General features: G+C 39.8%; 1 protein-coding gene across 2 annotated transcripts in view; it reads left to right on the top strand.

The window, feature by feature from the left end:
• The first annotated feature begins 5,942 nt into the window (after positions 1-5,942).
• Positions 5,943-22,984, top strand: part of CDYL (chromodomain Y like) — a 105,724-nt gene continuing 88,682 nt past the window's right edge. For both annotated transcript variants that reach the window (XM_066558867.1, XM_066558876.1), the window contains exon 1: positions 5,943-6,276. In XM_066558867.1, coding sequence (XP_066414964.1) covers positions 6,253-6,276 — 24 coding nt within the window. In that variant the 5' untranslated portion in view covers positions 5,943-6,252. The remainder of the gene's footprint in view (positions 6,277-22,984) is intronic.

Here is a 22,984-nt window from a genome sequence, read left to right as displayed (position 1 = left end):
ACTCTTGAAAATCAGCCTGTAAATACTATACCCATAACCAGAAAAAAGTTCTCTATGAAAAAATATCCTGCATGAGCTGTAGCAGAATATGTACTTCATTAAAAATCTGTAAGGCTCTCTGCATTCTCTGCAAAAACACAGAATTTCAGATGTCCCTATTCTCCATGTACTTACTCATTCTAAAGTGTACTTAGTCATGAGAATACAAATTACAAATTCAAAGAGAAAAGCAAAGAATGTCTGTCTTACAGATACAGTACCTACATTTGCATCAGTCCTCAACCTACAGCTTTCTTAGATTTTGACACCTCCTTTCAAAACTGAAGAGGACATTCCCTAATTTAATGTTCAGGTAATGCACTCTTCATAATGATCATTACACTGACTATGAGAACGAGCAAATTGTTATGGCTGATCAGACATTTAAAGTGTTCTATAAGAATAAAATTATCCTTCGGTGCTCCCATCCCAACTCAACTATTAAGCTAGGATTTTGTTTTCTTAATCCTTTTATAAACCTGTTCTCATCCTCGCCAAGGTAAGGGAAGCTACATTCCAGTGGTAAGACAGTACAACTTTGAATAGAGCCAAGGAGTTCAAGGAGGCAGCTATAAGTTTTTATCTCTGATGTGGATGTAAACAACTAAACTCTGCTGGTGACCAATAGGGTGAGCTGAAAGGGCGAGCAATGCCATTGCACAAGATTATTTTTATTTTAGATTTCCAGTTTGAGGCTTTTAAACATAAAATCATTTTAAGATAGGTAGTGTTGGTACACCTTCACTTTCTATGTGTGTTCTCCAATCAGCTGTTCAAATTGCCTTTTCCATGATGCTTTCGCCGCATTCAAAGCACAAATTCTCTTCTAGGAATAAATCAGAAATGTGTAGAACATATGTAGACTAACCAAGGATGTAAAGATATTGATCTCATCTCTGTCAGCACTGGCTTCACAGTGTCCATAGTCAGGGCTATCTATGTCTGTTACAGATGGAAGTTGTTGCAGGTAAGATTCCAGTTTCAAGTGTTGCAGAACTAGAAAGGCAGGTGGTGAAAGTGTCAAGAGAATGCAAAGAGAAAAGCAGGTCCTGTAGATAAAATTTGCATTCTGTCCATGTAATTTAGTCCCAATTCTGTTGTAAAACTTCTGTTTGATACTAAGCAAGGCATTAAAACATAGTCAAGCATGGATTCTAAATATAACTTTGGAAAGCTAATTCAAGATATTGGGTATCTAGCTAGAGGTACAAAATCATCTAGTATTTAAACCTGTAAGAAATATCAATAAAAATGCTACTTTAAAAATAAAAGATACTATCTTTTATTAGTTTTTTAAATCTAGGTCTCTTTAATTGAATAGCAGAAGTCAGTGGACAACTCTGACAATATTTGTTGTAATTTCATGTCTTAGTTCCACATGGGTAGAGAATGGATAACAAAACCACCCTTATTTAATGGGCATATTGCAAAGAAAAATTATTGGTTCTTCAAAAAATGGCTACATTGAGTCTATCATTGAACTCCATAAGGAAACAGTAGTGTATTGATCACATTCTTTCAAAGCAAAAATTTGGGGAAACTGTCCTTATCAATAAAGTACTAAATACCATAATGTCAGTCCAAAAAATTACCAAGAATATATTACTCTAAATATTGCCATTCCTTTCTCCAGTTATTTAAACTGGATTGTGTTACTGTCTCAATCTAATCTAGAATCAGTGTTTTTCAGATCAATGGAAGGAATGTCTCAGTAGTTTAGAGAACTAGGAGGTCCTCTCTCCCAGATTTTCATGTAAAGAATCTCATTCAACAGTTGATCCTTCAAGTGATCCCACTTTCCTCCATGTGTTGAAAACTATCAAACTTCTATCTGCCTGAAATGGCCTCTCTTGAAACTGCACCCACTACAAAATGGGAAACGTACCTCTCAGCTCTGGAGTATCGGAAGTACACATTGTAAGAAATACTTTTTTTCTGTCATTTCTGTTTCTCCATTTTAACTTAAACATCTCAGACCACTTAGAAGACAACAGACTGAGATGGAAATGAGGAAGAGGTGAGGAAACTCAGAGGGACAGAATTTACAGAGAATAACAAATTACAAGAATGAGCCACACCCCAGAAGTTGTGGGCAAATGAACATAGGATGAAAATAGGAGGGAAAAAAATTAGGTGCAAAGGGATATTATGCATTTCAGACCTAAACTGTCAAGATAACTTGGCAATTACAGAGATTTAAGCCATCCAGTTGTCTCAGATCAAGAAAGACGGGGTTATAGAAACATGAGTAGGATTAATCTCAACTTTCTCCAAGCAGTTGCAGAATAGGTGACATAATTCCGATCAGTAAAAAAAAAAGTCAACAAAATAAATCAAATATAGACTTTGATTCAGCTGACCAGACATAGGCATCTGCATTAGGATGAGATGAAGCATGCTGGGAATTCCACCAACGATGCTGATTATCTTTCCTTTGACTGTGAAAAAGTGCATAGGATGATTGGATGAGGTGTTAATGCCTACAGCACAGACCAGACCATCCCATTTAGTCATATCAATCCTGCCTTTTGAAATCCTTCAGCTATTCACTGGCTGTATCTCAATGACTAAATGCTTCCTTCCTAAGCCTTACTCCCAAATACTAAAAGGCAGATAATCACCTTAATATAACCAAACAGAAGTTACTGATAGTCACTTGATTATCAAGAGTTCCGATCTTGCGCATAAATCTGCATGTGAAATATGTCTGTCATCCCTTGGCTAGAGCAAATCCTAGAGATGTAGACCCATTCCCATCCAATACAGATCTCCATGATATTTTCAATACTGTAAACTTTCAGCTAGCTGTGACCTACCACCACAACTATTTCAAATTCAGCTGTTCGACCATCTATGAAGATCTTGGTAGACATTACAGTGGCACACAAAGAGGTCAAAATTGAGTTTCAAAGGAACTTGATTCCATTATCTGTATTTTGCCCACAAATTAGAACATTCTTTATTCAGCTAAAGGGAACAATTGTCCTCCTGACTTTACCAGGAGTGCCACTAAGGCAATTGACCACTTCAAACTGGAAGCTCTGTATGCACATTGCAAAACTTCCTGCCTGGCTGACATTGTCCGGTTCTTTCCCAAGGTGGATTAACCGAGGCTGTTCAACCATCTCTGAAAACATCTGCTGCCATTGTCAGAACTCAAAGTGGCCTGGCTTTCCAGTCTTCCTAGACTGCTCCATTACAGTTCCATAAAACTTCTCTTCTGGAGAAATTTATATGCAATGTTAGGAAAGACATTTAGGAAACTGGCAGTAAGGCTGGCTTCAACAAACAAAATATTGTTGAAATTTGATGCGTCCTGCCTCCAGTGAGGAACACAAGAAACACCTTAATAAGAAAGAAACAATGATTTTGACAATTCATCATGCAACATTTGGACTACTTGATTTTTTTTCTAGAGAAAGCAAAATGAGAGCAAGCTAACATGGAACCTTGTGTACCAACTGCAAGAAGCTGTCACAAAAACCTGGTACCTCTCAGATGCTTGAGCCATAGCACTATCACATGGTATTTTTGAATAGTGTGATTGATTCTCCTGAAAAAGTCTTACCAAGCAACAAAGACAAAAGGTTAGAATGGAAGGCAAAAAATAATTAATGGCAATGCAAGCAATGAATATGTGTAAAAGAAAAAGTTCTTTCACTGAAGGTGAATTGTGGAACATGGTTAGAACACTAAAAACTAGTGTTCTTGTAACTGAGCTTTGGCTCTTTCCTTGAAATACGAAAAATGGAGAACTACTGATCAACAGTACTTCTTTTGAAACATCCAGACCTGGTTTAGTGCAATGGTGAGACCCTTAGTACAGATTAAGATGCTCTATTTTTATGCCTTTGCAAAACAAAGTAACACCTTCAGCAACCACTGCCACCATCTCTTTGCTATCATGTGAATACTGATTACCTTCAAAGACTGTCCTTCAAAGGGAGGCTACAACAGTGACATCACTCTGTGTACAGAGTACAGTTCAAAAAGAATTTGGCCTACCTCTTAGGAATGGTGATTTAATGCTCATCTCCAGAAGGCAGCCACAGAGTTTACCACATCTTAACCATCTTAAGTTTGTATGTAGGCCCATCCTTCCACCAAGGATCCTGCTCTTTCAGCACCTTAGATTAAGCCTAGCCCTTAAATATATCAAGGAGTGGATTAAAAACCTTTTTGTAGACTAGTTAGAAGATTAGGCAAGTATGAAAAGTATGAAAGTTCTTAGATGTTTTATCTGCATAAATGACATCCATCTTGAAGATCAATACAGAACTTCAGTTATCCAGATGCAGGATGTTGCCCTTGGAGACATGGACATATTTGTCATAAAGAATGGGCAGATTAATCAAGTCTGAGAAAGGGATCTCCAGCTCTTTCTACGTAAATCATCCAAATCCCACAAATGAACCATTTTCTGAATGACTATCTGGTGGACCAAGTAGAACAAAGTAGAACATTGAACTATCAAAGTAGAACATTTGAGAACATTTTTTAAAAAGACCTCTAAAAGACTTTGAAAAAAAAAAACCCAAAACTTTGGTTAAAATGAGTTGACTCAATGGGTTGGTTGATTACATAAATGTGAGGAACTCTGCGCCAACCTGTGCTGTTCTGTGGCAGAGAATGGCTCCCTGGCGTGGCACGGAATACGAAACACTCACTGGAACAAACACTGCGGTGTGACAGAGCACACAGTTTGGCATTCCTGTCCTGACACTGGTTTTGTCCCACTCTTCAGCCCTTTTGAGATCAGAAACTATGCCTTGAAGAATTTTCTCTCGAAGAAGTAACTCAGTAACTCGTTCCATCTACCTTTGCATAACAAAGCCTTCCATTCATCAGGTTCATGGCTAGCTACACAGCACTTCATGTGAGGCACCCCTAGACGACACACGAGGTGACAAGAACAGGTTGCGGGGTGTAACTAGCCATGGACTCATAAGGAGGTCAACAGTTCAGCTACTTTCTGTTGGCCCATCATCCCACGGAGGCCTTGGCGGGGCCTTCCCGGCTTGGCAAACACGGTCAGCCGGGAGATGGAAGGCACATATCCGGTGTTGGCAGCCACCGTCGAGGGCTGTTTAATTTCTTTTACGGCGAAGGCATCCAACCAAGGAAGTTTGGACGGGGAAGAAACGCGTGCAGACGCGTTATGCATCTCACCACCGCAGGGCGATGGACGGGGCGATGGTGGAGCCCGCGGGGAGCGGAGCTCGGAGGGCGGCGGAGGGGCGGCCACGGGGGGCTGCGGACGGGCACGGCCGGGGGCTCGGGGGCGTGACCGGAGCCCTGCACGTGCGCGGCGCCCCGAGTCTTCCCACCACCGCCCCGCTCCCAACTCCGTGTCCGTCCCGCGGGCACATCCCACACTCCCGCACCCCTCCTCCTCCCGCTCCCATCACCCGCGGTTTCCCGGGCGCGCGCCCCCGCCGCCCCCCGCGCGCCGCCGGGCTCAGCTGAGCAGACAATGGGAGATCAAAGCCGGGATGGGGTGGGGGGAGGAGGAGAAGGAGGAGAAGGAGCAGGAGGAGGAGGAGGAGGATGGTGCCGGGCGGCGGCGGGGGGGGGCGGCTGGTGGAGCCGGCGGGGCGGAGAGCGGTGGTTCGCGTGTGGCGCTGCCTCTCTGCGCTCGATTAGTGTTCCTGGGGAGGGAGCGAGCGAGTGTAGCCGCCGGCGGACGGAGGGGTGCGGGGGGGCGGGGGGGGGCGAGCACGCGTGTGAGTTCTGTGTGCGCGGGTGCGCGCGGCTGCGTGCTCCCGCAGGCGCGCGCTCGGGCGCGCGCTCGGGTGCGCGCGCGCCGGGCTGTGCGAGGGCGAGCCGGGAGAGCGAGCGAGTTGCGCAGCTGCCGTGCGCGCACCCCCCCGCCGCCGCCGCCGCCGCCGCCGCCGCCGCCAGCGCCAGCAGCAGCAGCAGCAGCAGGGGCAGGAACAGGAGCACCTCACTGGCATTTAACGAGCGGAGCTGCTAGTTGCGCTGGAGAGAGACGCGCAGGGAGGAGGAGGAAGAAGAAGAGGAGGAGGAGGAGGACGGGAAGAGGAGAAGGAGGAGGGGAAGAGGAGGAGGAGGAGAAGAAAAAGAAAAAGAAGAAGAAGAAGAAGAAGAAGAAGACGAGGAGGGAGAAGAGGAGGAGGAGGCCAAACGGACACCAACTGAAACAAAAGTATTTCCAAACCAGCACCCAACTCCACCTTGTGAGGCTCCCACAGCATGGCTTCCGAGGAACTCTACGAGGTAAGAGCCCCCGAGCCCCGCCGGCCCTGCCCCCGGCCCCGCCGGCCACCGCACCCCACCCCACCGCACCCGAGAGCGTTTTTGTTGCTCCCCGGGAGCGCCGCCGGGCTTGTCACCCACACTTGCCGCGGCTGCTGCCCCTTCCCGCTGGGCCCAGCGCCTGCGTGTGTGCCCAGCCTGGCCCCCCGCCCCCCCTTCCCTCCCCAGTTTTGCTGGAGGAGGACGGAAATGTGACTGAACGGAGGAGACGGCAAAGTGTTACCGTGGCCTGCGCTCCCCCCCCAGTCCTTTCCCCACGTTCACACAACACTTTGACTCCGGGAGGAGAAGTGGGGGTGCTGGATGGGGCGAGCAGCGCTGACAGCCCCGGCAGTGAGCACGTCGAAGTGCGAGCCCGGCGCTGTGCAAAAATGTGAGCAAAGCCGAGTTATTGCCTCTATCCGGGCCGGGGGGGGGGGGGGGGGGGGCAGGGGAGGAGGAGGAGGAGGGGGGCAGAGGGGCTTTCCTCTTGGATTTGTGTCCATACCAAAGTCCTGTGCCACCATCGTGTGCCTTGGCCGTGCAGCAAGCTGCGGCGGTGCAAAATACTAAAATTTAAACTCCTCGGCTCTTCGTGCTCCAACGATAGGGTTGAGGTTGCGAGAGAAGCCAAAAAGATTGAAAGTTAAGGCTTTGACACGCCATCCTTCACTCGTCACTCGGGAGGTGGTCACAGCGTGTGCTGACGGGAGAGGGAGGTCTTGGGGTGAAGAAGGGAACAAGGTGACAGCCGAACTTTGAGTTTCCTATCTTATGTCTGGCAATTTCACATCCTTGCCCTTAACTGAAAAGCATCATGGTTCTCTTGGATTGAACTTCCTTGTTTTTATTTTTGCAAGAAGTTATCCCCGGGACTGAAAAGCCATCGTTGTTTTGGAGCTGTTCTTGCCTTTTGGGTAGAGAATTGGCTTCCCAAAACCAAAAATGCTCTTATCTGATAGTTAATATGCATCCAGACAGCGATATATTAAAAATATATATCCAGAGGCTGGAACTCTTAAGGTTAAAAGGATGCAGATAGCCTTCAGGACACTTGACAGAAGATGTCTTACCATACAGCTGGTGCACATGTACCTCTCCTTAATTGAGTTACATCTGTAATGCCATCGGTGAACAGACCCTGTAGAAGTCAGTGGAAGGTGTCCCGGGTGGGCTTGTATTTTAAGCAAGTTGGCTGTCAGCAGAGGTGCTACACTGATAGACTAGAAAGAAGACCGAAGGCCTGTATTCCCAAGACAGATAAATCATGGTTAATTGCTCTGGCAAGTTTCCCCATCCTCACAATGTAGCTTAAGCCACAAAAGATGTAAAAAAAATGTAGCTTAAGCCAATCTTGAAGGGATCATCCCTGAAAGTAGGAGTGAAATTTAGGAACCACTCTGTGTCTCAAGGAATTGCCAAAAACTTGCTTTGACTTTGCGAGAGTTGTGTTGGGTTTGTGGAGTTGGGCCTGTAGACTGTGATGCGGCCAGTTCTTGCTCTTCGTGTGTTGCCATGTTTGATCAAAGATGGACAACGAGATACTGGTTTTGATGGGCACTAATAAATGACCAGCAAAATTCTGTTTGCTGAGCATTGGACTGAGGCTAAGAATGACCATTGTGCATGACTCTTCTTGGCTGTCTTGTGTTCAAAATGTTGCCTTGTTTGCTCAGTAGTCTGTGGGGCGCAGTTGTCCTCTGGGTAGGTGGCACGTAGTGGCCATTGCGCAAATGCCGCTCTTGAAAAACACCTGAAGGGATACTTCTAAATTTTAAAAATCAGACACTTTCTTTAATCGTGCAAGTGCAAAGTTTAATTAAGGTGCCAAAATAGTTAATGCTTTTGGACTGGCATGTGGTCAGGCTGTCTCTTTTTTCTAAATTGTTGCTCATTTTTGACAAGTTTTGTCTTATAATGAATTTTCTAGCCATGTCTGAAAAACCATAAAACAATAAATGATTTAAATATAGTGAGCACTAATTTGGGAAGGACATAGCTGTGAGTAGACATGAAATGTTAATTTTTAAGTAATTTAAACTGTTTTGTGAACTGCCTGTGTTATTGATGGTGGGCTTACTTCTGTTTCGTGGTTGTCTTATTTATAGGTCATGCCATTCAATATTGTCTGAGTCTCATGTTTGAAATCTGCTGCCATTTGTTATACTTCCATTTTTCCTTCTGGATCTTGATCTAGTGTCTTGATCAAAAAATTGTTGTGTAATCTATTTGCAATTGTTAGTTAAAGTATGAATGCCAACTATTTCTGCTGATATGTGTCATGGTTCTTCCAAAATACAAATGAAAAATCCTCTTATAAAAAATGAAGGTAAGTTTGTTTTTCTTTTTTTTTTTTTTTAATCTTAGTGCATTCACTTATTTGTGGGATTCTTTTTATTCTGGATGTCATCCCTGAAGAGAGGGAGCTGATCTCTATGTAGGCCAGTGATTGCAAATTCAAAGATCAAGACCTTGAAATCTACTAATGGGTTGGCAGTGTGACTGGGGCTGGCTGTGTATCCTCAATGTCATTTGTTCCCATGCATTTTAGAGGTTGTGGTGATGACTACCCGCTATTTTTTGCCTTTTTTTCCTTTTTTCTTTTTTTTTTTTTTACTGGGGTAGAAACATTGAAGAGGCTCTTTTCTAGATGGAAAATGCAGCAGTCAGTAATGTTACCAGCCTCTGTAGGTGAGGCAAATAACATACGTTTTGTGTTTTCGAGTTTGTTTCTTCAAGGGACGAAGTGTTTTTTAGTGAGGTGGACAGACCTGGAGTAGTTGGCAAACAAGACAGGTGAAGGAAAACATAAGAAAAGGTGCATTGGGTTTTTATTTCTGCAAGTTTGTTTCAACAGGCATTGACATGGCTCCTCTCTTTGTATGTGCCTGCTGGGATTTGTTAGTATGGTTTTTGAAAAATCCTTTGTGCAGCCTTTGGGCAAATGATAGGGTTACCTTCTTCTTCAATGTGACAACTTTCCTTTGGCTTACTGACCTGTTTCCCACTAAACATTGTTACTTGTTCTCATCATCTTCACTGGAGTAATTAGAGTAGACCTCATTTCCAAGGTTCTTTCAGGAGCAAACTATGTTTACTGTCTCTGCAGTAAAATCCCTTGACCTCCTTTGGCAAACTCTTGCAAGTGATGTCTGGGATTGAAGTAATCCTGAGTTGTGGTTGGCATGACAAGTTTGTTTGATGAAATGTGGAAATTATTCCATACAAGTGCTCTGTGGGAGAACTGTGTGGTAGCCAGCAGGTCAGATGTACCAAGTCATGGTCAGTGGACAACGACTAATCTGTGCTGAGTTTGGAAGAGTCTCTTTCTCATAAAATTTAATAATTTGTTTTTGTATTAGGTGATGTGGAAATACATTGAAGTTCTCTACTGTTGGACATTGTGTCTACTCAAGTTACTGAGTGTTTCTGCCTTTCCTCAGGGAGCTACTGGTACAGCTGATACCCATAATATACATGGCCCACTGGATCCATTTGTGTAACTCTGGCTAGGCTTGGGCCATGATTGCTACTCACGTCAAAACATTTTTACTGGGTTTTACTGATAAGTAAGCAAAACAGTTTGTGTGAACTTTGCTGGTGTACCTATGCCTTGATGCCTTCTCTTTACTCTGTGTTTCACATTGGCATTGCTCATAAACCTAGTGTTTTAAGGTGTCCCAACCAATTTCCATTAAAATATTATAGATTAAGATACTGAAAGTCCTGTACTTCAAAATTAGACATTTTTGTACGTTTTATAGAGTGGAAAATATATATTTTTTTAAATTCTTCCATTGCCTTGCAAAAAACATGCATTTTTTCATACTGGTGTCTAATATCCTCAAGGTGATACTTCACTTCCAATGATGATTCAGTACTTTTGGTTTTATTTTTAGAACTAAAGCCTTTGACATTAAATTATACAGATACAGTGAAATTACAAACTGAAACAAATTTCAGGAGCAACTGGCTGAAGTTCTATGGCCTGACATTAAGCTATGTGTCAGGTTTAATCACCTAATAAGTAAGCCCAAAGACACGTATTCCAAGAAAATTTAAGCTTTGTGTGTAGAGTAGTGGCCACAAGTCAAAAAAAGTGATCCTTTGGGCTGTTCTTCATTGAGTGTGCTAGTCTTCTAAATGATAGAGTGCAGAAAACTGCTGGAGAAATGCTGTCATTTTGTTGAAAATTTGATACTGCATAGGAATTACTCACTTAAACCCAAAGTTTTCTCACGGCCCTAGTAACACTGCAGCAATCGAATCTTCATCATGTTTTGTGTGCATTTGCTGGAAAGTTTAAACATTTGTTTTGCTTAAGTTAACTGAAAGGGTAAATCCATTATCTGCAGTATGCAGCTTGGAGTTGTAGTTTTTAATGGCTATTTGATGAAAAATTTCTATTAGCAACAAATTAGAATTGGCTGTATATTCAAGCAATAGCCATTTTTTTCCTCATTGCAATGGGTTGTTTTCATTCAACCTGTCTTGCAGGAATTCCAGATTGTCTTGGGATCTGTCTTCTGTTGCTTGTTTCTGATGTGCTGATTCCCAAGACCTTGGTTAAAGATGTTGTTCATAAGGAGGGACTTATAGTCATTGAGGTGTAATGCCTAAGTTTTTATGAGTTTATTTTGACAGCTGGTGGAAATGCTTGTTGCAGGAGAGGTAAAAGACACAAATTTGCTTGACTGACCCTACCCAACTAAGACTAGGAGTTTACATCAGATGCGTTTGTGCTGCATCCACTCCTTAGGAACTATTCATCTGACTTAAAACAGAGTTGAGGATTAGCTGTTCATCCTCCATGGTTGACTTTAACTTCTTTAAACTAGAGCACAAATGCAAGAGCACTGCAGGAGTGGAGCCATCACATTTATTGTAAGAAACTTGACTTTTCCACGTTCCTTGCCAAGCTGCTTTTAACCAGCTTGATTAGCCCCAGAACTCTGGACAAAATTGAGGACTAGTGCCCTGTCTTCTGCTGCTGCTGCAGGGGAAGTGCTTGACCTGCCCCTGGGGTTTTCTCCAGTGTGCCCTGCCCTCCATGGTGCCACTGCCCTGGCAAGGCTCAGGGCTGCTCCCAGGGAGAGCTCAAACACATGCAGGGATAGGAGTGAACCTCTGTCTGTGTCCTGTGTGGAGCGCAAATGGTTCACAGATATGGAGATGTCTTAGCAGGTTTTATGCACAAAACTCCTTTGTATGTGCATGTACAAAATCAGTATAGTAAAAATAATGGTTTTATTTTTTCACGTATTACTTCTTTTGAATTGCTCATGTCCATCACAGACAAAAAAAAAAAAAAATGGAAGGGAGGGAAAGTGGGAAAGAGATGTCTCATCCATAAAGCCTGTGAGGCTCTGATAATTCTTAACCTTCACAGTCTGTCTTTTACTGTGATTTAATTTATTGAGTTTTTTGGTCAATCAGAGATTTATTACTATGGTGCCAGTCACGTTTAGAGTTACAGAACAATTACTTCCAACTTGCAAGACTGTACTATCACAGAAGGTTGCTTACACTATGCTGATGTTCAGTACCTCTTGAATGAGGATAAATTATCGGACACAAAGAACTTAATGAGACATGCCACAGCCCCTTGTTCTTCAGGAAGGTTGGCGTAGCTGGTACAGCATCAGGGTTGCTGTGTCCCTTTTAGACTTCTCAGTAGGTGCAGCTTCATTTCTTCCCGACTGCTGCAGCATTTCTGATCTGTGCCAAAGCAGTAGAAAAAACCAAGTCACTAACAGTTATGCTTTCATCTTATTCAACCAGACTATGTGATAACTGGATGTGCAGATCTGTTGGATATAACAGAGAAGCAGCCCTATAATGCCACTCTTATTCTTCTGTAATAAATTCCAAATCTGCTATTACTGGGCAGTGTATTATTTTTGTGTATCTGTTGGAAGCACAAGCTCCACAAACTGTACTTGCAGGGTAAAAAGGGATGCACAAATCTCTCCCTGTTCTCTTCTATGCCTTTGAGGTTTTGAATGGCTGGATGCCACATGATAGATATTATGGGTCAATAAATACAGGGTTGATTATTTTTTTAATCTTAGAAAAAATATTTATATTTATAATCAGCCCACCATGTGGTTTCTCTGACAGTATGCTGCTAGTCCAGAAAATACCTTAAAAGTACAGATTTTATATTATCAGATGTATTTTCCAGAGCTGTAGTATCTCTCTACGAAGAGCTTTTATTTTTTCTGATTTCTGATGAGCTTTTAATATTTACACACAAGAATTTTGTGCTCTTTGAAATTATTTCTTTGAACTTCTCTCCATATTACTTAGAGGAAAAGAAAACTGGCATGTTACTGGTTCAGTACACTGTAAAGGCAAAAATATTTACTGTTTTCATAAACATCCTCATAAGATTCACATGTGTCCCTTAATGGTGACCTGTGGCAGATATTTTTCAAGGCATCTATTCATATGTATGAATACACAGGATGGATGTGGATTAAAAAGCATATTTTTATCATAGATCTACATTTTTAAGTTACTGTAAAGCCACATTGGTAGGATTAATTGTAAAATAAAGCAACTATTTTCTAAGTATCTTTTAACTGTAAATTGGTTGTATTGAATAGTGGAACTATGTAACTCAGTTTTGTTGTGGTTCTTCAGTGAGGCTTCACATTTTACTATCACAGTACATACAATGAATTAGTAAAGCTCAGATCAAATCTTTCTTCTTGGCCCTGTTAAGTCTGAGGGTTTGTTTCATTTCTTTTGTGGAGAAAGATAAAGTATATATTCAAGTGGCCTAACCACATTTGTAGTTGTGCTTCTCTAACTCTTCTGCCCCCACAGTTTGTTACACCTTTTAAGGAAATTAAGTGTTCATTCTTTGCTGATTGTCATAGTAGCAAATGAAAAATCAAAACTCTGTTATTTTTTTAATATCCTGGATTGAAAGGGAAGGAGCTCTTCTCTTCTCTTCTCTTCTCTTCTCTTCTCTTCTCTTCTCTTCTCTTCTCTTCTCTTCTCTTCTCTTCTCGTTTGGGTTGGTTTTTTGTTTAAATAACTTTGTGATTTTCATTTTGCAGAGACATTTAAATACTTCTCTTAAGCATCTTCGCTTCCTGTAAAATACTGGATTATGGAAATTTGCTTGGTTTAGGGAAAAAATTTGGCTCTATTTTGGAGATGCCCCAGTTTAAAGCAAGTTGTGGGAAGTATATTGTGATGTGTTTATCACAGAAAAATGTTACATGTACATTTTGTAAATACAAATGTAGGGGAACCATTGAGGTACATTCTTAAGAGTGTTGAAATGGATATATATCAACTTCAAAATACTTTCAAGACTATGATGTGTTGAATGTTGTATTCAGTGGATATTCAGAAGTGGGTAATTTATGAAGTTCCTTCCATTAAATGCAGTTCTTCAATGAGGCATCATCAGGATATTGATAGCATTTTTGTTACCAATCACTAGATGTATGAAGGGTAGAAAACAATTCAAAGTATATTTGTGAGAGTTGACTGGAGTATAGTTTGGCTAGTTGTTAAATCATGCTCATTTGTTGTGTTTTGATTTCAGCACCTGCTTTTCCCCAGTTCTTTGTATGGCTAAAACACAGCTTGTGACAGCACAGTGTGACAATTCCATTTCACTTTTGTGTCGAGGTCACTTACAGAGTTAAAACCAACAGACCTGGGATTGTGTCTGTAAGAAATAATGGAATGTAAGGCTCTGTGTACTGACACAAAGGATCCATCCAGTTCAGCACCCTAATTCCTATCACAAGTCCATAATGTCTCACTGTAGAGTGAAAAATGGGAACTATGGCACAGCAAAAGTCATTGGGAGCTTTCATGGCTGGCTTTGTTGGGACAAGGCAGATTTCAGCCTTGATTATAAAATACTGGCAACATAACCTGAGCTGCCCAGATGTTCCGAGCCCACATTCATTACCTGAGCACATCTGCCAGGGGTTTGTGGCTGCAGGCCACAAATACATTGTTGTTCCTGAATTCTGTGTTAACTTGAACTCAGATTTTTCAAGAAGAGGTTGTTAGTGCGTGTGATCAAACAAAACAAATGTTAACTCTGTGTTGAACTTCAAGTCATCAGCTTGAGGTTGTATGCTCTAGATATCTACAGAGTCTTCAGCACAGACTTGATGTGCTGACGGACTGTATCCCAAAATAAGGTCTAGCTGGCAGCTGTGTGGAAGTACACTCAGCCTAGAAAATTTGGAGAGAGGAATGTGCCCACAAAATAAGACAAATTGTAATAGCACTTGTAATAATAACTCTAGGAATTCATCTCATTATTTGAAGTTAGTACTGTTTTGTAAGTATAAACCATAGTAGATTGTACCAAAGTATAATATATAAAGGTTATGAAGACTGATGGAAAACTTCTTTGAAAACAGGAAAAAACAGCATTTTTTTCTCCTCTGTAAGCTTTTTGCCATGTAGTTACTTTATAACTTAACTCTTAGGTGGCTAGTCATGTTTTCAAGACTAGCACATTTTTTTCTCACTTATTTAGTTTAGAGATAAGGACCAAACTTGATCTTGAATTAGCAGTGCTTTCAAAGAACAAAGAAACATAAAGTAAGAGCAGTGACGTTTACGTCAGACAGAATCTTGAGCTTTTGTTCTTAGTGTATTTTTCTGTGGAATTAGTTTGTAAATATAGTTATGCTAAATAGATATATTCACAGCAACTTGTCAGTTGAGTGAGCATTTCCAGCTAAACAATTTCTAATGTTTCTTGTAAATGATGCTTCGACCTCAGTTTGCCACCCTCTTTTGCAGCTGAAGGAGTAACTAACTAGATGTCCAAGCATTCCCAAGTGGAACAGAAGATTTAATGGAGTGCAGTTTCAGGGCAGTCAATCAATTTTCACTTGTGATGTAGCAAAGTCAGAAGTTTCAAAGAGCAAATTTAAACTGTTGGTGCACATCAGTTTTTTTTGTAATATATGTATGTAGAGAAGGTTAAAGCCCAGCTTTGAAATTTTTTCTCCTCTTTGTCTGGTTCATGTGCTTAGTGTTATGTGCTTTGCGTTTTGATTTGATTGTACAAAAGGAAATGTGTGGAGTGGGAGGAAAAAAGGACACTTGATCTCTATTTGGTTTTAATCTGAAAAAAACTTCCATAAGACAATATACTACGGAAGTCTAGGACAAGTTTATCATTATATGACTTTTGAAGGCATTGGCTTCCAGAGAATTAACATTGGCATGAGCTGTATTTTTACCCAAGTCATCAAGGAATGATCAGTAACAACAAAGAATTTTTTTTCCAAATGCCGAAGGCAAGTAGGTTAACTTCCTGTTTCCAAAGATCCATCAGTGTTTCAGATTCTATTTCACTCCTGTTAGAGGCATCTCTCTTCTATCAGGGCAGCTCCTTAATTGATTTGTTTTTCCTCTCTCCCACATTGTACTCATCAGCTCTCCTGAGGTTTGTGCTTATTTATTTAAACTACCCAAGAATAAAATATTGGGTTCTGAATAAGAAGATGGAAATCACTGTATTTGAGGATGCTTCTTTGAGATGAGACACTGTAGGACTGCTAAAACATGGAAGCTGGTGTATCAAGCAGGTGTTGATTTGACAGCTTAAGTCCATGACTACAATGGATATTGGAAACCCAATGGATATAAAGGGTTATGACTTCATAAAACTTTAAAACTATACAAAGATGGGATAATCTTTCATTTTTTCATCAGCAGGATACACACCACCGGTGTAGGAAACCTGTACCATACTTTTCTACTTCCTTAACAGTAAAGATTTAATAACATGGTTTTTGTCTTTTATTAGATTTTTGTTTTAAATGCTTATTGAGGAAAATCATCTTATCTTAAAACAACTTATCTTTAAAAAACAATTCTTTACAAAGGTTGATTTAGGTTTTAAGTTCAGCTTTCCTGAAACTGGTGTGATGCAGAAGTATATTGAATAAGATGGTGTTTTGGGGGTTATCGATGCATGGGTTATCGAAACATGGATTTAGTGGGGAGATATAATGAGCACTGGGACGTGATATGGTTTCTGTCCCCATGAACATTGGATTTTGAGCCACTCATAGTGACAGGTGAAACTTTACTGTTACTAATTTATAGCTATACCCATATTATTTTCCTACATATATCCAAATAAAATCATTTGCTATGCTCTGTTCTTCCTACCTTCAGATACTTATGACACTAAAGCACTGATGGACAGATATCAGTTAAGTTATACTTAGAGTGTGAGATGTATTTTTTCAGTACAAGTGAACATCTTAGTTAAACATAGTGCTGGTATTGGTCTGTAAAATGTGAGGTTCTTTATTATTGAGTGTTATTTGAATATATTCTATATTCAGTATTAATTGAACTATCCAATTCTAAGTTCCTTTTTAAGGTAATTACAAACCAGTTTATCCTAAAAAATTCAATCCTTCACACCTGAGCATATATATATATGTCTAATCAAAGCTGAGAAATGTAACAAAACTGATTCCTTGCATGCACACAAAGTAATTTCTTTATCATTCTTACTGTCAAGCAAAAATCATGGGAATTAATGAGAGTCATCATTCTAGCCTATATATCTCTGTATATGGGTTTATTATTTCTATTAATGAAATAATGCTTTATTTGGCCCTTTATTTTTATGTGTACTTGTTTATATTGATGAAGCTGGAACTAAAAGTATGTGACTAAAGGTGATTAATTTGGAAAAAAGGATTTTATATGTCTGCATGCTAAATAAAGACTTAAAGTATACTGAGACAGTAAATTATGAGAAAGGGAAGAAGAAAATAATGCTTGACTGTAGAACCAGTGGAATTTTATCTTGTGCTTGTCACTAAATTAATACTTCCTTTCTATTAATTTGTCCCTTTTGTCCAGTATTTGAGTTCTACCTACCCAATGTCTTTTCAATACCTGCCTCTCTCATTTTCAGTCAAACCACCAGGAAATTCTTTTTCCATCCACCTTGCCAGAAAAGGGCACTTTCAGTGTGGAATTAGTTGCCTATTGATTGTAAAATAAGGATGTTTTCTGTTTTTTCTGGAAGAAGCTGGAAATTGGTTATCTAGTGGAAGAAAGGCCTATGCGTTAAAATTGCTTTATCTTTTGTAGAAAGATGGGTAGGCAGGGGTTGTTGAGTGAAAATGGAGGTTCTCATCATTAGGTCGCCTGAGCGCTGTTTCAAAAAGTGTAATTCTCTCTTTTCTCTATCACAGTCTAGCGTTGTGCGTATCACTCAGACTCGGGATTTCAGAGATGATTGCTCATCTCCCTGACAAAGTTTGAATCCCTGAGCCAAAGCACAAGCAGAATAAAGCCTTTTTCTTTTTTGTTTTTCTTTTTTCCCCCCAGGTAAATATTGTCAAAACATCTTAGAATAAAGTAGAGCAGGCTAATTTGGTCTGATAAAGAGAAGCTATGCTGCAAGTACAAGCTACATACAGACCTGTCCCCTTTAATGTTGGTGTTTGGTTTGGTTTTCATGGGGCTAATTGCAGAGAGGTATTCAGCTTGCATGCAGTGGTTTTTTGGTGTCCTCTGCAGTCAGTGAGGACTTCAGGCCAGAAGGCCCTTTAGACTATTTAAGTGAAATTTCTTCCAAAGGTCATAGACTTTATCCCCTTCCTCTGTAAAAAAATACACAAAAGTGAATTGGGTTAATTTAGTCAGTTAAGTTAAATATACTTAAATGTGGCCTCCTAAGCAATAAGGTTTTGTTTCCTTTTTCTACAGTCTTCTGATCCTAATGCAGGATAATACCCAACTTTTCATTCATTATAGGCTTTCCCTTGGGGCTGTGAACTGTGTTAGTAGGTGAATGTTGCTAAGGGATTGTACTGTTGAAGCATAAAGGGTTTAAGCATATGGCGTAAGCTAAGGCTTGTTATCTGAGTGACAATAACTGATCAAGTTATGTTTTTAAATAATTGTTATATTTTACTTCCTTTTATATTAAATCTCTGAAGGTATTCAGGTGGCTATGCTTTATGATTGACTTCAGTTGTCTCTGCTTGGATTGCTCAGCTGTTCCACAGCAGCAGCTTGGCCATGTTTTAAGAGGATTGGAAAATTGATCTGGCATCATTGAAAACAACCAAACAAAAAACTCTGGCTCACAAATGTTTGTTTGGTTGAAGCAGTTCCTCGCCTGTTTCTGTGAGTGGCCGTACATGTACTTGCCAGGATGACAAAGCAGGTGTGGAAGGTTATTGAAGCTGTTGAGCTTCTGAGTGATGGCCACAAATAAACAGCCTTAGTGAGCAAGTCCCGAGACAAGGGAAAAACTCTGTATATGCTGACAGTGTTTGTGTTGGTTTTTCACTTAACATTTCTTTGAACAGTGTGTTATTTAACATTTAGGAGACTGTCCACTTCCAGCTGTGAGTACTAGGGCTCTTTCCTCTACAAAAACAAATTTAATCTTAAACAAATCTAAGTGCCACAAGCCTTGCTTGGCGCCAGTGTCTTCCTCCTTCCTTTGCACCCGCACCGATTTCTGTCGCTGGGCGAGGTGAGCGCTCATTAAGGAAGCTTGCCTAGCTGAAGGTTGCCCACTGCTTTTACAGAAATAGTTTTCTGGCAGTTTATTGACTGGCCAAGGTTGAAATCCAAGAGGTGCCACTTCAAGGGAAGAAACAGGAATACATGGCATGTCATGTTTGAAGAGAGACAGGAGAAAATGGGTTAGATGTGGGGGGATGGTTGCAGCAATGACATGGCTCTGTTAAAAAAAAAAAAAAAGAAAAAATCTGTCAAACTGCAAGCTTAATTTTCAGCTGGAACAACTCGCTGGACAGACTTGCAGTGCGACTGCACAGGTTCTTGCCCATGGCTTGAGCTGACTCAGAGCCGTGTTCCGGACTCCACCTTGAGGTCACGCAGCCCGTGCGGGATGGGCTGAGGAGCAGCGCTCCAGGGAAAAGGGCTGCAGCCCTGGCAGGAGAGCACGGCACAGCAGAAGGTGCTGTGCTGCGTGTTTTAGTGGCTGGTTACTCCTCCATTTCTGGTGAAAATGGCAAACTCGTGCTTGCAAGAGTTTGGGATTCCACTTCTCCATGTTGCAAAACTTTTACAATTCCCTGAATTTACTTTCACCATAGCAGTTGCAAAGCTTGGTGAAACTTACTGCCTTTAGTGTGCTATGCAAGTAATGAAAATTCTGCCGCAGTGTAAGGTTGTATTTTCCTTGTCCACCTGGATCATACTGTAACTTGCTCTGAGGCTGTTGTGCAAACCCAGTTTGAAGATGCAGGTGACATACAAGTGTAGTTAAAAAGTATAATTTATTTCTAAATGTTCTGGTTATTCACTGAGTGGGCAGTGGGCAGGGAGTGGGATGAAACAGGATGTCTCCTTGTAGTTGAGCTCACTTTAAGCTGCATTTCATTTAAAATGTTGATATTAATAAAGATTATTTTTAGCCCCTCCAATGGAATTAAAGTTCAGAGTATAATCGATGTCAATATCTTTTGGGTAGAAAAACCTAGGCTTTAATTACTTTTAGTTTCAGTTTCACCAGCAGGAGCAAATTATTTTCGTTTTGAGTGTGTTTACGTGAAGGTGGGAAAACTGATAAGGAAAGTAAACTGCGTTGCTCTCTAAGTCCTTCCAATATATAAATAAAAATGGTTAGGAAGGAAAAATACCTATTAATACTAAAGACTACAAGGCCAGTGCTGTCTTATGGAAATATTTGGAACATAGAGGCAGTAATTGAGTGAGACTTTAGAAAGTAGCTGAGTGCTCTAAGTGCCCCAAATCCAATGTTCTCAGTTCTTTGTGTGTGTGTGTGTGTGTGTAAGTCCCTTATTTTGCTTATATTAAGTAAAAATATTCTCTCAATTATTTAGGTATAGGTAATAATGAAGACATTTATTATTTCTGTATGGTAAATATTATTATAAAATACTAGACTATTTATTCAGCATTTTAAAGACAATTTTATTGAAAATATTTAATATACTTATTACAAATTCTGCATTTGTATGCAGTTTGAAAACATAAAATAGCTTAAAATATTGGTTATCCAGGGGTGTAGCACACAAAAATTAAAATTGCCTGAATGTACATTCGGATGACTCATTGTTTTAACAGGTGCGTGTAGCAATAAGTGTTAAAGCTGTACTTAGCTTCTAAACCAGTACAATTTAATAGTATTGCCAGCCATTGACATTGGTCCATCGTTTAGTTAAAAAAACCCAAACCAACAAATTATTAAATAAATAATTTAGAAGTAGAAAACAAGATTACAGTCAGGAAAAAAAGTCTATTGATCATTGTCTAGAAACTCAGTCCAATCTATTCAAATTTATTTGCTTGCCAACAAACTATTGAAAATAAACAGCGAACACTTTAGACTACTTACATGAAAATAACTAATTCAAATACACTTTCAGTGTGCCAATTTTTATTGAGTGCCGCACTTTGGTAAGAGTAGAATCAAATTATAAAATTGCTCATTATTATTGGCCTTCCACTCTTCCTTAGTTCTGACATAGTTTTAACACCCAACCTGGCCTAGACACTGTGTTCTTTACACACAGAAAACAACAAATAAAATTCTGGTTTTGATTTTTCACAAGATAAAAGTAAATAAATAAAGTATACACTTAGGGATCAAAAGTTGCCTCAGAAAGTTCTGTAAGGTCTACATTTTCTATTTTTACAAGCAAGGCACATTTTCTGTAGATTTATGTGACAGAGTAATCTTCCTCTAAATGTCTAGATGCAAAGAAACCATGCACTGTTACTTCAGAGTGATTACATTAGCTGATGATTATTAACATTTTCTTGGAATTACTAATATGTGTTGGTCATTCATCATATTTTTCTAAGAAAAAGCAATTGTGTTCTCTTCAATTTTACTATTCTGACAAAAGTGAAATGATATATAAGATAACTTCCATGAAAATAATCAGCACTGATAGTTACCATTACTTATTTCAATGTTCTACCAATACTGACTTTGCCAATAACATAAAATCACTCTTAAGGAGAATAATGTAATAAAATAAATGTAAATATTTAATTTAAAAAGTCATACAGATTTTACTGAAAATATAAAGAAAGCAGTTTTGTCTCAAAGTTATATTACTTTCAGATAAAAGTTATTGAGGTGTTTTTTAATTCCTACAATGAAAAGTCATTAGGGATAGATAGAAAACTGTCATAGTGCAATAAGGCAGAGGTGAATATTCAAATGTATGAAGATTCAGTGAAAATGCTGTGAACACTAGTGGCTATTAGCTGTCAAAACAAAAAGACAATTCATAGTAGATTATATAGACTTTAATCATAAACCTTATATCCATGGGGTTAAGAACAATATGAAAATTCTCTTATCTATTGAGAGCAAAAAAATGCCAGTAACGACATGTGTCTACTAGATAGGAACACTAATAGTTGAGACAGAAATACTGAAAGAAATATTATTCTATGATTTCTTAAAAAATATGCTGTGAGTCAGACTACTGTTGTTTTGGGGCCAAAATCTGGGTGTTTTGTTCTCAATTTACTGTGAATTACAAATAAATAGTTCTTTATTCTGATAGAAGCAAACAAATCTAAGTTTTTCTTTAGTCTACAGGAGACAGGATTTAAAACAAATGAAAAACCCCAACCAACTGAAGCTATCTAAAGTATTGTGTTTTGTCTTTTGTTATGTGTTAGTTTTAATTGTTTAGAAGTGTAAATTAGATAGGCTAGGCCAGGATGTAATGTAAGTACTAGACTGGACAGGTTGATGTTGATTGCAAAAAAAGAACTGTAAAAGGCTGAAATGATAACTGCTTAGCAGAAAATTAAAGAAAGCAGTCACTGCTTGCCCAAGTGTTCATGACAATTTGAACTGATCTCTACTTACTTCTTTACTCTGAGGCGGAAAGTTCTCATTGACAAAGATACTCATGTAGGTATAGTAATCATTTGTAAAGCACCTGATGCAGTACTGCATGGTATTCTGATTTCAGAAATCTTTCTCCTTGCTAAGTCAACATGGCCCATATCAAATCCATTTTAAACTGGTTGACTGACAGATCATAAAGCAGTAATAGATTAAGGACATTCACGCTGGATTTTTTATAAGTTTTTCACAGCCCATTGCTTTGAGGATTTGGATAATGATCTAGAGGAAAACAGAATGTAATCTCTGGTAAAATGCATATGTGCAAAAATGGATGGATTCATAAGTGTGAGGGATGGTCTGTGCTGAGTTAATGGGGATCATTCATGAAGATATATTAATGAAGCTGAAGACACTTGTCCTGACAGTGGGGTCATACCTGCAGAATGGAGAGTGGTGCTTTGGGAAGGAGTAATTTGGTGATACAATGCAGCAGCTAAAGTGCACATTGCAGTCTCTTGGTATGGATATTGGGGATCTCAAGTGGAGTTAAGTATGCTGTTACCATGCTATGTAGCTTTTAGTGAGATGGTAGAAAATTGTATCTTATTTGAGCTTCAAGTGAAAAAAGCCCCAAAACCAAGGTGAACTTACAAAGATTCAGAAAAATATGTCGAGGACAATTGCAAATATTAAAAACAAATAAGTCAACAAACCCTGGCGTACAGCAGGAGCCTGGAGAAGCTCACTCTGTGTAGTATTTAGCAAAGGTGACTGATGGCCTGTAAGTGCTTATATGGGGCAAAGATTTCAGACAAAGTAGTCCTTTAGGTATACTAGGTTTTG

The sequence above is a fragment of the Molothrus aeneus genome, chromosome 1 (assembly GCF_037042795.1).
Source record: "Molothrus aeneus isolate 106 chromosome 1, BPBGC_Maene_1.0, whole genome shotgun sequence".
Classification (NCBI taxonomy): Eukaryota; Metazoa; Chordata; class Aves; order Passeriformes; family Icteridae; genus Molothrus; species Molothrus aeneus.
This window is presented reverse-complemented; position numbering and strand designations above follow the sequence as displayed.